Below are 17,482 nucleotides of genomic sequence, written 5' to 3' on the forward strand. Positions count from 1 at the left end.
GCTTCTATTTTTCTTGGATCAACTGCTATGCCATCCCCAGAGATCACATGCCTAAGGAAAGTGACTTGTCTCAACAAGAATTCACATTTCTTGAATTTTGCGCATAACTTCTTCTCCTTTAACACTTGCAACATCAGCCTCAGATGATCCTCGTGCTCCTCAAAACTCTTTGAGTAGACCAGTATATAATCAATGAATACAACAACAAACTAGTCTAAGAATTGATAGAACACCCGATTCATTAAATCCATAAACACTGAACAACATCACCAAAAACTCGTAATGCCCATATCTGGTTTGAAAAGCTGTCTTTGAAATGTCTACTCTAACTTTTACCTGGTGGTAACCCGACCATAGGTCAATCTTAGAGTAGATCTGGGTCCTCTGGAGTTGATAAAATAGAACATTGATTCTAGGAAGAGATATTTATTCTTGACTGTTAATTTGTTTATTTCTCTATAATCTATGCACATCCTCATAGTCCCATCTTTCTTCTTCACAAAAAAGATTGGTGCTCCCCAAGATGACGCACTATGCCTGATAAATCCTTTATCCATAAACTAATGTAGCTGGTCTTTCAATTCTTTTAGTTTGGCTGGAGCCATACGGTATGCTGCTTTAGATACTGGTGCCGACCCTAGTAGTAGATCCACAATAAATTAAATTTCTCGCTTTGGTGATAAACCAAGTAATTCATATGGAAAGACATCTAGAAATTCTTTAACTAATGGAATATCAGCCTGTTTCACTTCTTCTTCTGGCATCTCCTTTATATATACAATATAATCCTGGAAACCACCCTGAAGCAACTTCCTCACTTGAATTTCCGACACTAACTATGGTGAGGCGTGCACACGTGAACCCATAAATCTAAATTCTTGCCCACCTGGGGGTTTGAAAATCACTTCTTTTTTATGACAATCTATGCTAGCGTGATTAGCTGCTAGCCAGTCCATACCTAATATCACATCAAACCCCTGCATATCTAGTACCACAAGATCAACTGCTAGTACTTTCTCTTGATTGTCCATTGGAAATTTTTTAAGTACCCTCCTATATCTCATTACTGATCCAGTCGGCGTGGCTATTAGCAATTCAACATCTAACTGTTGTGCCTCTATCCCAGATAGCTTAGCATACCCTAATGATATGAAAGAATGAGTGGATCCTGAATCAAATAAAACAACAACTTTATAAAGTAAAGCGGTAAGAATACCTGTCACGACGTCTCCAGTAGCCTCAGCATCACGCAGCATCAATGCATAGACTCTTGTTGGTGTTGTGTTCCTCTGCCGGCCTCCACGGGGCACCTTGTAACCACCCCAGAACGGTCTATGAACTGGTTCTTGGGCCCGCGGTCCCTCACATGACCAAGACCTATGACCGAGTCTCCCACAATGATAGTAGAAATTCTCTCCCATCCCACACTCTCCTGGATGCCTTCGACCACATCTGGGACAAATGGGGTAAGCCTACTCTCCATGAAACCCTCAGTGTTCTGTTATCTGTCTTTGGCCTCCTTTGTATCGATCTCCTCTCCATGGGTCCCTACTGGAATCCACCTGAAAACCTAGAGGTGTGGGCCTTTTCCTCTGACTCGGTACTTCAACATCTGTGTGCTCGCTTTCCTCTGCGATAGTGGCTCTGTCAACTAACTCAAAGAAATCCTTTATGGTTAGAACTACCATTTGCTTATATATATCTCTCCTCGAGCCCCTCTCAAACATCCTGGCCTTCTTAACTTCATTTGGTACTATATATGGGGCAAATCGTTACAGCTCTATAAACTTTGCTGCATACTGCTAAACTATCAATGGCCCCTATGTCAAACCCGGAAATCCATGCACTTTAGCCTCTCTGATAGTGGTGGGAAAGTATCTATCAAAGAATATCTCTCTGAATATGCTCCAAGTCATAGGCTCTGGTATGGGTCTCTTCTCCTCCAATAATTCCATGGTCGTCCACCATCTCTCGGCCTCTCTTGTCAATTTGTACATGGCATAGAGGACCCTCTACTCATCAATGCAATGAAGCACAGCTAGTATTTTCTCCATCTTTGGCATCCAGATCTCAGCAATTGTAGGATCAGTTGCTCCTAAAAACGCTTGAGGATTCATCTTCGTGAACTTTTCTATGGCACACCCTTGGGCTGCAAATGGGCCTACTTGCTCCCTAGAGCTTCATGCAATCCACCCATGGCCTACTGAGCTACGCTGCGTAAAATAGAATCCGAGTCTTCGCTGCCCATATTAGAGGGCCTTGCTCCATCATTGCCGCTAGTGTGAGCACTACTACCTCTAGGGATCCTACAATCACACCAAATTATTCTGAGAATGTGAGCCTAATAATACTATTCTAATTTAAACATCCCCCATACCTTTTATTACCTAATTTAAGGTATAAGCCTGCCATATAGAAAAAGAAACCAACGATAGTTTACTATGGTTTTCCTGAAATCACCACCCTAGGAAAAACATAGAAACCACCTCAAAATTCCTACTTCCAGACTACAGAACAGAATCCTAAATTCTCATCCTAGGTTTCTAAAATTAACTCACTAATATTTTGTTCTATCGTTCTCCAAATTCCATTCCTATATTCTGGTATTATTTTTCGCTGTACTCTAGAGTCTACAAAACCTAACAATCTAAGCTCTGATACCAAAATGTAATGACCTCAAAATTCATACCATTTATATATATATATATATATATATATATTGCAAAATAACATACTTTGATACCCCTATAATGTCTGCTATAACATCTCAGGCCCTAAGTGGGCACTGAGGAAATTCCTATTCAAAAAATAACATACCTATGCAACGGAAAACATAAAGTCATGCATTCATATTTACAATACCAGAATACAGTATTCTTACAAAACATACATACATGATTACATCATCTCAGCGTCACTTACCCAAAAACTCATGAATGTTACTCAAAATACAATCCCTTATTAACACTTACCCTACAGACAGGGTTGTGTAGAAGTCATTTCTACCTGCAAGCCTGATCTGCTCGCCTAACTAGATCACCTAAAAAATGTTAAGTTACGGGGATGAGACAACTCTCAGTAAGAAGAAATATGCTATTACTAGTGTGTGGCAACTGAATTTATATAAATAATTTACTAATAAATAATTGAACTGAGATATCATATAAAATATAATACTGTGTAACTCACACCTATGTGGCTTAAATACATGTATAATATCTGAGTTTTCTATTTAATCATATTGCTAGTATTATAATATATCTTCAGTGATTCTGTAAATCTGTATATATATAAATAACTATGAAAACTACCCTAAAAATATGTATGTCATGATTTAACCCCTTATGACAGGGTTGTGTGGCACGTAGGCGGGACTTAACTCTGATTGGCCTACTAGGATAAGTCAGTTGATACTCTATCAATCCTCAATCCAACCTTACTACAATCCCTCCAAAGGATCGGTACTGGCATCTACCTCATCCAACCGGCCGCCTCTACCCATAATACTGGGGAGCCTGTAATCCCTCCCAGGTACGGTTGACAGAAATCCACACACTATCTAAGATATGTGGTTGCACTCTGATCTGAAAAAGCTACAGTACCGTGCTCTGCTGACTGAATCTGACTGAAATATTTCATCAAGATTTGATACTATATAATAATAATATATAATTATCTTGTTGTTTCATCATGATTCCAAAATAACCATAACACTATAAATATGATCTGCAAATACTGTAATATCTAACTGAAATATCTATATATCTGATCTATATTATCTGACTAAATAAATTGTAATATTTGAGTGTTATGGTTTTGTAATTGTGGGAATCATGGTATTTTTGTAAATATTGTAAAATATCTATCTGTATAATATCTATTTGTAAATATATGTCTGTATAATATCTATCTGGAAAATATATGTTTGTATAATATCTGTTTGTATATACACTGTAATTTACAATTTTGTAAAATCTGGTAAAACATATATCGTTGTCAAAAATATTGTAAATCATGTTATTCTGAAAAAATGCATAAACTTAGTACTAAACAAATATCTACTCAGGCCACACAATTAATAAAACTCACGTTTTGAAATCTGTAAAAATGTAAAATTTATATCCTGTATCTTAATAAACAAATACTATAATTTATTGATAAAATTTCTGAATTTATTAGTATAGCATATTTCCCTTACTTGGCTAACTGAACTCGCCTACTGATTCTAACTCACGCCCACGACATCCATAATTCCATAATCCTGAAATTACACACACACGCACACACGCGTGCGCTCGCGCGCACACACACACACACACACACACACACACACACATATATATATATATATATATATTCTTGTCAAATAATTGGATTCCCCAAAATAAATTTTCATACTCATATTTCTTGAATAATAAACTATTCATTATCTTACCTGGGTTATTGGGAACACCCTCTAGGTTCCTTAACTTGTTTGCAGTATAAGCCTCAAAACCCTAAATTCACAACACCCACATAAATCATCCCAAACACCAATATAACAATATCTACTACTAAATCTGGGTTTAGAAAAACTTACAAACCAAATAACCCTTAAACAATCTACTTACCTTGATTTTTGGATGATTCCCAAACTTCTCAAATTGAACTTCTGCTCTAGCTAAGTTGTAAAGAATCTCCCCAACATCATCGTGGTAGCTTTTGATCATCGAACCAGGGAGAAACGGGGCCAAAAATCTAGAGAGAAGGAGAGAGGATCCATTTCAAGGGAGAGAAAAATTATTTTTTCTCTGAAAACCCAAATTTGCATATTTATAGGAATTTTGACACGTGGCTTCGTCGACGAGGTGAAGAAGGGAGTTCATCGATGAAGGTAAGGATTTTGTCGACGAACCAATGGCTCTGAAACACCCCCTCTCGGTATATCTTCTTCGATGAACACTGAGACTCGTCCATGAATCCTATAGGGAGTTCGTCAACGAAACCAGGGCATTTGTCGACGAACCCTGTTTTAACCCTTTTTAATTTTTCCTTCTCTCTATTATTTAATCACTATAATTTCTGAGTCGCTACAACCGAGGTAAAGATTTCTCCCTAATCAATCCCTTCTTTATACCTATAGCCCTTGGCGACAAATCTTGCTTTGTATCTCTAGAATTTTTCTTGAGCGTTCTTCTTGGTCTTATAAACCCATTTCACACCAATAACATTGCATCCCTTTGAGAGATTTGTTAGCTCCAAAGTCTTTCTTTTCTCGATGGATTGAATATCCTCATCCACCATTTTTCTCCGTTAGCCTCCTCAAAGCTAACTGGGTTGCTAGTCAATAATAGACAATATAGAGTAACATACTCTTCCATAAGTTCTATATTTTCATACAGATCAGCTAGGGTATGGGCTCCTTTAAGCCTCATGTTTGAGATTTCACACTCAATTGGTGTTGGAGCTCCATTCCTCTATGGTGAATGGAAATCGTGTGGAGGTGTCCACACTTTGGAAACTTGTGACTCAATTTCCACTTCTCTTATCTGTGTAGGTTCTTCTCCTTCAAGCGTCAATTTTGCATCTTTGGAAGATTCAGACTGGTCCCACCTCTAGGATTCAGTTTCTTCAAAAATGACATCCCGACTGAAAATGACATTCTTGTTGATGGGATTATAGAGTCGATATCCCATGGTGTTGTCGCTGTATTCAATAAGGATACACTTCTCTTCTTTATCTTCCAACTTTGTCCTTCTTGCCTCTAGGATCTTGGCGTAGGTTATAGAGCCAAACACTCTAATATGACTCACACTTGGCTTGTGATTACTCCAAGATTCATGTGGTGTCTTTGTATCAATACTCTTTGTAGGACACCTGTTGAGAAAATAGACTGCACATAACACTACTCCTACCTAAAAACTTTTGGGTACATTCTTATCCTTTTACATGCTCTTGGCCATGTTAAGGATCGTGCAATTCTTTATCTCAGCTACACTGTTCAACTGGGGAGTGTAGGTCGGTGTGAACTAGTTTTGAATCCCTTGTTGCCTAAGGAATTCCTTGAAATCTTATTCCTTGTACTCTCCTCCTTGGTTTCATCAGAGTGACTTGATGTGATAGTCACTCTGCTTCTCCATGAGAGTTTTGAACTCTTTGAATTTGTCAAACACTTCTGACTTCCTATTTAGGAAGTAAACCCAAGTCTTCCTGCTGTAATCATTAGTGAAGGTGAGTGAGTATCGTTTTGTCCATTTGAAATTAGGTTCAATGGACCACACACATTTGTGTGTACTAGTTGAAGCAGCATGGTAGATCTCCAGTCAGCTTACTTTGCAAAGTTGTTTCTGTGTTGCTTGCTCAGAATACAACTTTCACATATCTCATTCAAATGCTAGATGTTGGGTAAGCCATTCACCATCTTCTTGCTTCCCAACTACTTCAAGTTTTCAAAGTTGAGGTGTCCAAACCTCATATGCCATTGCCAATCTTTTTTATTGATGATGGCGTTTTCACATAGTTGGAATAGGTGTATTCCCAAGAGGAGGGAGAACTGGCTATTTAAAACTTCTCGCCTAGGTCAATTCAAATTCCACAAACAGTATTACACAAGCCTAGGGTCTTTCTATATAATCATAAACCCAATCAAATATTCAAACAATCAAACACATGTGCTACATATAATAAATCACACATAAAACATTCATGTGCTGAAATTTAAAGTGTAAAAAAATAAAGCTGCACCAGATATGTTATCGGGGTTCAGCCAATACTACCTACGTCCCCACCTCAAGCTCACAAGCAAAAAGGGTTCCACCAAGATTGCTCACTTGCAGGTGGAGTGACACCGTTTACAACACCTTACTAGGATGGTGCACCTAATTCTCCTAATCGGATATGAACCAGTCCAGTGCTCTCCTAACCGGGTTTAAGCAAGTCTGGGACTATTTATAGGGCTAGTCTCCCTTTTCCGACAACCTGTCAGGAATACAATAGATACTCAAACAAATTTTTGTGTATAAACAAATGTGCTTCTAATACAAGAAGATGTGTACAACAATAAGCTTGGAACTACACCCACGTATGATATGAATTAAAGTTCAATGTGAGAATGTGTATTTTTCACTAAAAAATATTTCTCAATAAAGATCAAGTGTGAAAAATGATTTTCTTACTAACAAGAGTAAGAGACCTTCCAAGCAAAGATATTAAAATAAGAATATGCTCAAGGTACTCTTTTCAATATGCCAAGAGTTTTCCCAAAAACCAGTTTTTCAAATAAAGCTTAGGGGAACTAGGATTCTTGCCCAAAAATAATTTTGCAATGAAGAATTTATGCGCGACGCCCCGATTTTAACCGTTACGCCCTAATTTTTGTTCAAATTTTTTTTACAAACAATAATAAATAAATAAATCTTTACTCGTCATCAATAACATTCGTAAATCGGCCACGTTAACAACCCTATTACCATTCATATGACCCACCCGCATTGGGTATTGGGTAAAAAGTCATTTTATTTGTATAACCTAACAGCGGAAGATGGTATATACTTAACAACCATAATACAATACCCAGAGTATCAACATACATACATATATATATATATATATATATATATATATATATATACACACACACATTACCATCACATACCCAAAAACACCTCAACTTTAGGGGAATTACACCTTGCCTAGTCCGGAATCTCACCTTGTGTGTCAGGATCTCAGCTCCCTATGGTCTCAGAGCTCTATCTCCTGGCTATTTTTGTTCCCTGCAAAATTTAGATAATTTGGGTGAGATACATCTTAGTAAGAAGGAATAAATTATTTACATTGTGTGATCATATGAGTTCAGTTATAACACACTTTACTTTTCAAATCAATATTTCATTTGAGAAAAATACACTTTTAAACATATTCTTATAATCATATAGATATACAACACAAACTTTTATAAGCTTTAAAACCATTTCTCGAATTCAATCATTTCCAACACATATTTACCTGTGAAGTTCCTGAGAATAGGGAAGACTACTTGCCCATACAGGTAGCTTCCCTCTGCCCTAACACATTATGCAGCCAGGTATTGCCACATCTGATACCTATCAGGGCACTCACCTTACTCAGTAAGCCCTCAGACGAAGAGTTTCACTTTGCCTTAATTATTTATGTTATTAAATCACATGAATCCATTTCTTAATTTTCCATTCCCTATTTCAATTTTCCATTCCCTATTTCTCATTTTCCATTATTTCTTTCATTTATCATTTTAACCCATTTTATCATTCTTTCACTTCCCATTTCCATTTCACTATCCAGCTCATGAGTATCCTTGGTACCTAGTACCAACATCATGTCTGTAACTCATGGCTACCTTGAGGAACTTTCTTTCCATGCCATGCTTTCCCCCATGGTCATGGTTGTGCAACTCGAAGGCTGAATCTAATTGCGGTTGGCCGACCTAGTTAGATCAAAATATCATATCACTTATCTCACGTCTGTAGTACGGCTGGCCGGCCTATAGCCCTAATCTAGACTCAGGGGGCACAACAACTCTGCAAAACAACTTAGTCGACTGTCACACCACATGCTTCAAGAGTCCGTGTGGTTGCATCACACCACTAGCAACAGTACCGTGCTTAATATCACAACCCATCATTAGGGTTTCCATAACCATCCATTAGGGTTATCATTACCACATACCCACAATCATTATGTGGTATTGGCATTTAATCAATCACATTTCATTGATCCTTTTGCAGTAGTTGCAATTTGCAACGTTCACGTTTTTCCAATATTCACAGTTAGTATACCCAATTCAATAATTACATTTCAACTCAATATTCACAATGCCATATTTACATTTCAGTATACCCATTTCAAAATTCATGTTTCAACTATTCATATTGCAGCATTTACATTACAATATTTATATTTCCCATTTCCACATTTCAATATTTACCTTGCAGAATTCTCAATACAATTTTCACATTTCCAATATTCACAATTTCAGAATTCCCCATCTCAATATACACATTTCAATCTCAAATTAATATATACATATATATATATATATTTATATGTATGTATATATATAACCCATTTCGTGCATTTCCACCCTTTCAATAATACAAATCATATTCTCATATTTCCCCATTTATTATAGACAATATTTCTAAATCATATTTCACACTCCAAAATATCACATTTTAATATTACTCAAATGCCACACAATTTATCTGATATTTATATCATAATAATTTCTAGACAAAATACCATATGCTCATTTTCACATATTAATTCAAATAGTAGCTTTAAAAATACTATTATAATTTATTCCCCTTACTTGACTTACTGAGAGTCTCATTAAAACCCAGATCCTACGCTTTTGGTGCCTGAAACTCAAATCCTACAATTTGCATTTTTCCTAAATTAATTAACTCATTTTCCCAAAATAATACCCATATATCCTTCCCCAAGCTCCATATACCCCAAGTTAACATTTAAACTAATATTTAACACCTTCACTTAATTTTCTGAACTATGCCTGTGGGGTCTTGAAATTACACCCGCGGTGTGACTCACTCAAAAAATGAGCAGCTCGAAAGCTATCCCAAGTATAGGAGTTACGTCGTGTAATATTAAGCCCAAGGGTTAGATCGTCTCCTCAGGGAATGCGTTTAATCTCAGATTTTACGTTCTTCCAATTGAAATTAAAAATGCACTGAACTCGGTTCAAATTCGGGGTTTTTCAAGATTGTTGGGATTTCTTTTGATAAATTAGACAAACACACACGAATTAAAACCCTAGACCTAGCTGGCATTAAAGTAAACAATAAAAATAGAAACTCTAATCTACCTAAGGGACATCAAACACACACTAATTAAAAATGTCAACTTTGAACACAGAATTAAAACACGCAATGAAAACTTAATCAAACACACGCACACTAAAAAAAAAATTTTTAATCAAATCACAACTTTGAATCAAAATGCAAGCACATAAAAAAATTCTAAGCTTGAACGATAACGAAACACGACTAAAAAAAAATACAAACTTTAATCAACTCGACCCTAATTAAACTGAGCTTCAAAAAGAACCAAAAATTAACTACTGCGAGCTAAATATACCACTAATTTGTATCTAAGAAAATAAATGAATACGACCATAATAAAAACACTTTAAATAACATTCGCAATTCAAAATTTCAAATAACTCAAAAAGAGTTAATATTTAACAGTTATCCAACTAACACAATATTCAAATTTAAAACTTTAAGTAATCTTCAAAAGATAACATATAATACTTATTCAACTAACCAAAAATTATATAAAAAGAAAAGAAAAGATGAGAGTGAGAGAGAGAGAGCAAAACAGAGGGTGGTTGCAATGTTGAGCAGTAGCTTCTGTCAGAGGTGGTTGCTGCTGCGAAGGAGCTGGAGTGGCCGATGGTTGCGGAGTATGGCTGTCGGGTGTGTGTGGAATTGCAGGCAGCAGGGAGGCCGGTGGTGGTAGTCTTGGGTCTGCTGGTTGCAGAAGGGAAGTCGGGGCTGGATATGCTGGAGATTGGCCGAGAGGTCTGCTGGTAACTGGCCGAGAGGAGGCTGGCTGTGCTCGGGTTGGTGGTTTTCTGCTGCAGAGACACACGCCTGCTGGTGCGCTGTGTTCGGGACCTTCTGACCTAGCCTGCTGGAGTACTTGGCCGGAGTTGCAGCAAACAGAGGATGGAGGGGCTGAAGGTGGCTCTCGGGTCTGCTGTCTTGATGATGGCTGGAGGTTTGGCTGCTACCGAAAGGAGAGGCAGCCGTGTTGGAAGCCGAGAGGATTTGCTATAGCTGGGAGGCCGGGGCAGCAGGTAAGGACCAGGAAGAAGAAGAGACTGCAAGAGACTAAGGAAAATAGGGGAAGAACGAAAGGGAAACAGAGAAGGGGCAAAGCAGCAATTGAAAGAAAAAAAACAAAACCAAAGAAGAAGAAGAAGAAGAAGAACAGAGGAGAGCCGAGAAGAGGAGACTGCGCTGGAGGAGTTTAAAAAAAAAAAAAAAAAAAGAAGCCCTACCCGGATAGCACTGACCCGACCCGGCCATGCATGGCCGGGTCACATCAAATATCCATTTTTTTTTTATTTTCTCATTTTATTTGTTCTCTGTTCGTCGCAAATCTGACTCTTCTAGAGCCTGTATCTCACAAAACTCAAAACATGAAAGTTGTAGATGATCCTTTGTTATTTCTCCAAAAATTTGAATCGTCTCGATCGGAACTCAGATGGAAAAGTTATGCGTGAAATACGAACAGGTGTTGGTTTTAGTTTCTAGGAATTTTCCTGCGACAAAATATTACCAAAACTTCATAAATAGTGCAATAAAGTTCAAAAATGATGATTTTGGCACTTTATTAAAATATTGGACAATTTTGGACATTTAATTAAAAATATAAACCTTAAAGCCCGGGTTAAGATGCCCAATCACGCAGTTTTGACGCGTAATCACGGTGCTCACCTGGGCACTAAATTTCAAAAATCCTACTTAAACTCTAGATGCTCAATATTCTAGTATTTCTAAGTCAACACTAATTAAATAAAAATTGGCCCCTTAATAACCCCCTTATCCCAAATTTGGGTTTATGCCTATGACGACCCCACGAGAAATCTGCTCCCCTAGACTTGTAGAGAATTATCCCTAGATTCTCGTGGTGGTGTCCGATCGTCAATTGGGCTTAAAATTTACAAGAAATTGAGGTAAAGGAGAAATTTAGCTTACCCCCAGGAGTTACGCCTACGCCGCTCTCACAACCAATTTGCTCTGGTCGAGATGACGACAGCAGAAAATGGAGTCCAGCGGCATCCTCTGATTTTCGATCGGGCGAGTAACCGTCAAGAAAATGAGGAGAGAAGAAAAGGGAACGAGGATGAGAGATTGGGGGAGGGGGGGCTCTACGCAGCTCTCTCGCTTTGCAACTATGCCTGAAGCTTCTTTTGAAGCTTCAAGAATGAATAATAATAATAATAATAATAATAATAATAATAATAATAATAATAATAATAATAATAATATATTTTATTAATAAAAATAAAAATAAATTCTAATTATCAATTTTTTTATAAATTTAATTAATTAATTTTTTTTTTGAGAATCACGACACTAATCTTATATAGCCATTTTTTGGATTATTACATTCTCTCTCCTTATAAAAATTTCATCCTCGAAATTTGCTCTTCATCTACTTTTCATCCTTAGAGAAAATACTTCTAATTTTATTAATTATCCTCACTTATGATGGAGGAACACCGTGGTTACAAAGAGGGTTCTAGGAGATTACAACTATTTAAAATTCTCCCAAAGCCATACACGGTCCAGACCTAAAAACTCTATCTATCCTACATTACACTATATAAATAAAAATACACAATATTATTCCTTTTATTCTGACTAGCCCAACTCCAAACTCCACTAAATAAGTGTGGATAACTTTGGTGCATCTAATCCTCCAGTTCCCAATAAGTCTCTTCAACGGTTTGATTGCACCACAAAACTTTTACTAGTAGAATCTTCTTCGTGCGTAGCTCTTGTTCCTTCCAATCAAGAATCTACATTGACACTTCCTCATAATCTAAAGTATCACCCAACTGTAGTGCTTCATAACTGATCACATGGTTTGGGACGTATTTCCTCAGCATAGAAATGTGGAATACGTCATGGGTCCTAGACAGGACTGGTGGTAATGCCAATCGATAGGCAACTAGACCCACTCTTTCAAGAATCTCGAATGGTCCAATATACCTAGTGCTCAGCTTACCCTTCCTCCCAAACCTTATAACTTCCTTCATCGGTGCCACCTTTAGGAATACGTGATCTCCTACGTCAAACTCCAATTCTCGCCGGTGAGTATCTACATAACTCTTTTGTCAGCTCTGTGCTGTTTTGATCCTATCCCAAAAGAGTCTAACTTTATCCTGAGTCTGCTGTATCAGCTCTGGCTCCAATATCTATCTCTCCCCAATCTCATCCCAGTATAATGGGGATCAACACCTCTTGCCATACAGAGCCTCATACAGTGCCATTCCAATGCTAGCCTGGTTGCTGTTGTTATACGGAAACTCGACCAGTGGCAAATACTGCAACCAATGACCTCCAAAGTCCAGCACACATGCTAACAACATATTCTCCAGAATCTGTATTGTCCTCTCCATATGCCCATCTATCTGAGGATGAAAAGCTATGCTAAACGACAACTAAGAACCCATGGCCCCTTGTAAACTCTTCCAAAAACGAGATGTGAACCGTGGGTCTCTATCTGAAACTATAGACACTGGGATGCCATGGATCCTAACTATCTCCTAGATATATAACCTAGCCAATCTATCCATGGAGTAGCTAATTCTGATAAAAAAAAAAGTGGGCAGTATTTGTCAATCGATCCACCACTACCCATATAGCGTCCTATCCATGCAACTCCGGTAGTAATCCTGTGACAAAATCCATCGCTATATGCTCCCACTTCCACTCAGGAATGTGAAGTGGTTGCAATGATCCCACTGGACTTTGATGCTCAGCTTCCACTCGCTGGCACATCAAACACTTTTCTACATATTGGGCTATCTCCCTCTTTATGTTGCTCCACCAAAAGGACTCTCGAAGACCCTTATACATTTTAGTGCTACCTGGATGTACAGTATTTAGGGACCGATGTGCTTCCTTCAAAATAACCTTCTTGATATCAGGGTTAGCAGGAATGCATAACTTGGTACAAAATCTCAAGGCTCAACCATCTGAGATGCTAAACTCTGTTTCCTATCCATCTTGTACCTTCCCCATAAGCTTTACTAGTTCTGCATCATTCCTCTGAGCTACTATAATTTTATCCTATAAAGTTTGCTGCAAAACCAAGTCAGCAATAAATGCCTAGTGATTGCCCTCTACTAGCTCCACACCAAGCATCTTAAGATCCATCTAGATCAGATGTTGAATCTCCATTGCTGACACAGATAAATCTACTGATTTTCGACTCAAAGCATCAGCGACCACATTAGCCTTTCCTGGGTGGTAGCTGATAGTGTAGTCATAATCCTTTATTAGCTCCATCATTCTTCTCTGCCTCATATTTAATTCCTTCTACATGAAGAAATATTTTAAACTTTTATGGTTAGTAAATATCTCACACCTACCCCCATACAGATAGTGCCTCCAAATCTTCAGCACGTAAACAACAACTACCAAATCAAAATCATGGGTAGGGTAGTTCTTTTCATATTCTTTAAACTGTCATGAGGCATAAGCTATCACTCTCCCTCGCTGCATTCACACGCATCCGAGCCCTTTATGTGACGCATCACTGTGTATTACAAATTCCCCTTCTCTTGAAGGAATCACCAACACAGGCGCAGTGATAAGTCACTATTTCAATTCCTGGAAGCTCTGTTCATATTCATCAGACCACTCAAACTTTACTCCCTTCCTGGTCAATCTGGTCAGTGGGCTTGACAGTTTAGAGAAGCCCTCAACAAACCTACGGTAGTACCCAGCCAATCCCAAGAAACTTCTGATCTCGTGTACATTCTTTGGTCGTACCTAGTCAACTACCACTTTAATCTTACCCGAATCAATAGAAATACCACCCTTGGATATAATGTGTCCAAGGAAGGTAACCTGTTCCAGCCAAAACTCACACTTCTTGAGCTTTGCGTACAATTTCTTTTCTCTCAGCACCTGAAGCACTATCCTCAGATGTTCCTCATGCTCCACTGGGCTTGTCGAATACACCGATATATCATTAATAAATACTACCACAAACTGATCCAAATACTGGTGAAAGACCCTGTTCATCAAATCCATAAACACTGCAGGAGCATTCGTTAACCCAAATGGCATAACTAGAAATTTATAATGTCCATACCATGTTATAAATTATGTATTCAAAACATCTTTTGCCTTGAATTTCACTTGATGGTACCCAGAGCGTAAGTCTATCTTCGAAAAGATTTGTGTCCCCTGTAACTGATCAAACAAATCATCGATACGCGGGAGTGGGTATTTATTCTTGATAGTTACTTTATTTATTTCCTGGTAGTCGATGCACAACCTCATCGACCCATCCTTCTTCCTCACAAACAAAACCGGTGCTCCCCAAGGTGACACACTGGGTTGAATAAACCCTTTATCTAACAGTTCCTACAACCGCTCTTTGAATTCTTTCAGCTCTATCGGTGCCATTCTATATGGAGCCTTCGAAATCGGTGTTGTCCCTAGAACCAGATCAATAACAAACTCTACCTCATGATTAGGAGGTAGTCCCAGCAAATCCTCGGGGAATACATCAGGAAAATCTCTCACCACTGGGATCTCCTCCACCCTCAGCTCCCTTTCTGATACTGCCTTTACACAGGCTAAATATCCTTGACAGCCTTTTGATAGCAATCTATGTGCCTAAATGGCGGATAGTAACTAAGGTGGGGGGCGCACACATGATCCCACGAATCTGTAGTCTTATCCCTTTGGAGGTCTAAACACTACCTCTCTCTGATGGCAATCAATGGTGGCATAGTGGGCAGCTAGCCAGTGCATTCCCAAGATTACCTCATACTCATGCGTATCTAAAACCATCAGATTAGCTGACAAAGACCTCCTTTGAATACCCACTGGACAATCCCTGAGTGCCTTTCTGCATATCCCTACAGCCCTAGTCGGTGTAGCAATAAACAAACTAATATCTAATTACTGAGGTTCAAACCCACACAACTTCACATATTCTCGGGTGATAAAAGAATGACTCACCCCAAAATCAAACAAAACAGTAGCTTTAAATGACAGTATTGAAACAGTACCTGTCACCACATCTCCTGCTGCCTCAAAATCTCCCAGCGTCAATGCATAAACTCACTCCAGAGTAGTATTCCTCTGCTATCCACCTTGAGGTGCCTGATAGGCTCCTCTATATGGTCAAGGAATAGCCGCTACCACTGGTGGTGCCTAACAGTTCCTCGTGATATGCCCAGGCTGGTGGCACTGATAGCAGATAACCTCCCTCTCTCGACACTCTCCTAGATGCGTCCTTAAACATCTGAGATAAGGAGGGGGCATCTGCCTGCCGTGTACTGCTTGATCTCCTCCTCCCTATCATTGTCCCCCTCTGCTATCATATCTCCTCCACAGCCCTCGGCTGGACCCTTCCTAAAAATCAGAAGGTGCGGGCCTTTTCCTCTGGCTCTGTGCTGCTGCGCCTCTCTATAGGCCGCTCTCAATCACCAAAACCCTATCCATTATCTATGAGAAGGTCTGAGCTCAGAAACCTACCACCTACTTATACAGGTTCTTCCTCAGGCCCTCCTCAAACTCCCTCGCCTTCCTATCCTTATTTGGCACTAGATACAAGGTGAATCGAGACAGCTCAACAAATCTCGCTGCGTACTGCTGCACCGTCCAAGGCCCCTGTGTCAGATACAAAAATTTTGATGCCTTTGCACTCCTAACCATAGCAGGAAAGTACCGCTCAAAGAAAATCTCCCTAAAGCAACTCCACGTCATCACTATAGGGTCAGGCCTCTGCTTTTCCAGTAATCTCACTGACCTCCACTAGCGCTTTGCTTCCCCAGTCAACTAAAATGTGGCAAATAACACCCTCTGCTCGTCTGTACATGAGAGAACTACCAGTATGTCCTCTATGTCCTGAACACAGTTCTCTGCTACCAATGGGTCCGCTCCTCTAGAAAAATACGGTGGTCGCATACATGTGAACTCCTCGATCGTGCAACTCCGCTCCCTCGAGCTCCTGGCCATTGACTCACTCGAAAAATGAGCAGCTTAAAAGCTATCCCAAGTATAGGAGTTATGCCGTGTAATATTTAGCCCAAAGGCTAGATCGTCTCCTCAGGGAATGCGTTTTAATCTCTAATTTTACGTTCATCCAATCGAAAATAAAAATGTACTGAACTTAGTTCAGATTCGGGATTTTCAAAGTTATTTGATTTTACTTTTAACAAATTAAATAACACGCAAATTAAAACTCTAAACTAACATGCATTAAATAAAAAATATATGGAAATCCTAATCTACTTAAGGAAATACCTAAACACACATTTTTAAAGATGGCAACTACGGATAAGGAATTAAAACATGCAATGGAAACTCAATCAAACACATACACATTAAAAATCGAAACTTTAACAAAAATTAAGAACTCGAACCAAAATAAAAAAAAACACAAACAAAAACCTAAATTTAAATGCTATCGAAACTCAATAAAAATGCAAACTTTGATAAATCTGACCCTAATTAAGCTGAGCTTCAAAAAGAACCAAAAATTAACTACTGCTAGCTAAATATACCACTAATTTTTATCTAAGAAAATAAATGAATACTACCATAATAAAAGCACTTTAAATAACATTCGCAATTCAAATTTTCAAATAACCCAAAAAAATTAATACTTAACAGTTATCCGACTAACACAGCATTCAAATTCAAAACTTTAAATAATCTTCAAAAGATAACATTTAACACTTATTCAA

At 38.4% G+C, this 17,482-nt stretch overlaps 1 protein-coding gene across 1 annotated transcript; it reads right to left on the bottom strand.

Moving 5' to 3' along the window:
* Positions 1 to 659: 659 nt before the first annotated feature.
* Positions 660 to 1,421, bottom strand: LOC131146513 (uncharacterized). The gene is made up of 3 exons (XM_058096178.1): positions 1,217 to 1,421; positions 993 to 1,168; positions 660 to 836 (listed from the first exon to the last, which is right to left on the bottom strand). The coding sequence occupies exons 1-3, from the start codon at positions 1,419 to 1,421 to the stop codon at positions 660 to 662; spliced, it is 558 nt and encodes a 185-aa protein (XP_057952161.1).
* Between the last annotated feature and the right edge of the window lie 16,061 nt (positions 1,422 to 17,482).

The sequence above is a fragment of the Malania oleifera genome, chromosome 1 (assembly GCF_029873635.1).
Source record: "Malania oleifera isolate guangnan ecotype guangnan chromosome 1, ASM2987363v1, whole genome shotgun sequence".
Classification (NCBI taxonomy): Eukaryota; Viridiplantae; Streptophyta; class Magnoliopsida; order Santalales; family Ximeniaceae; genus Malania; species Malania oleifera.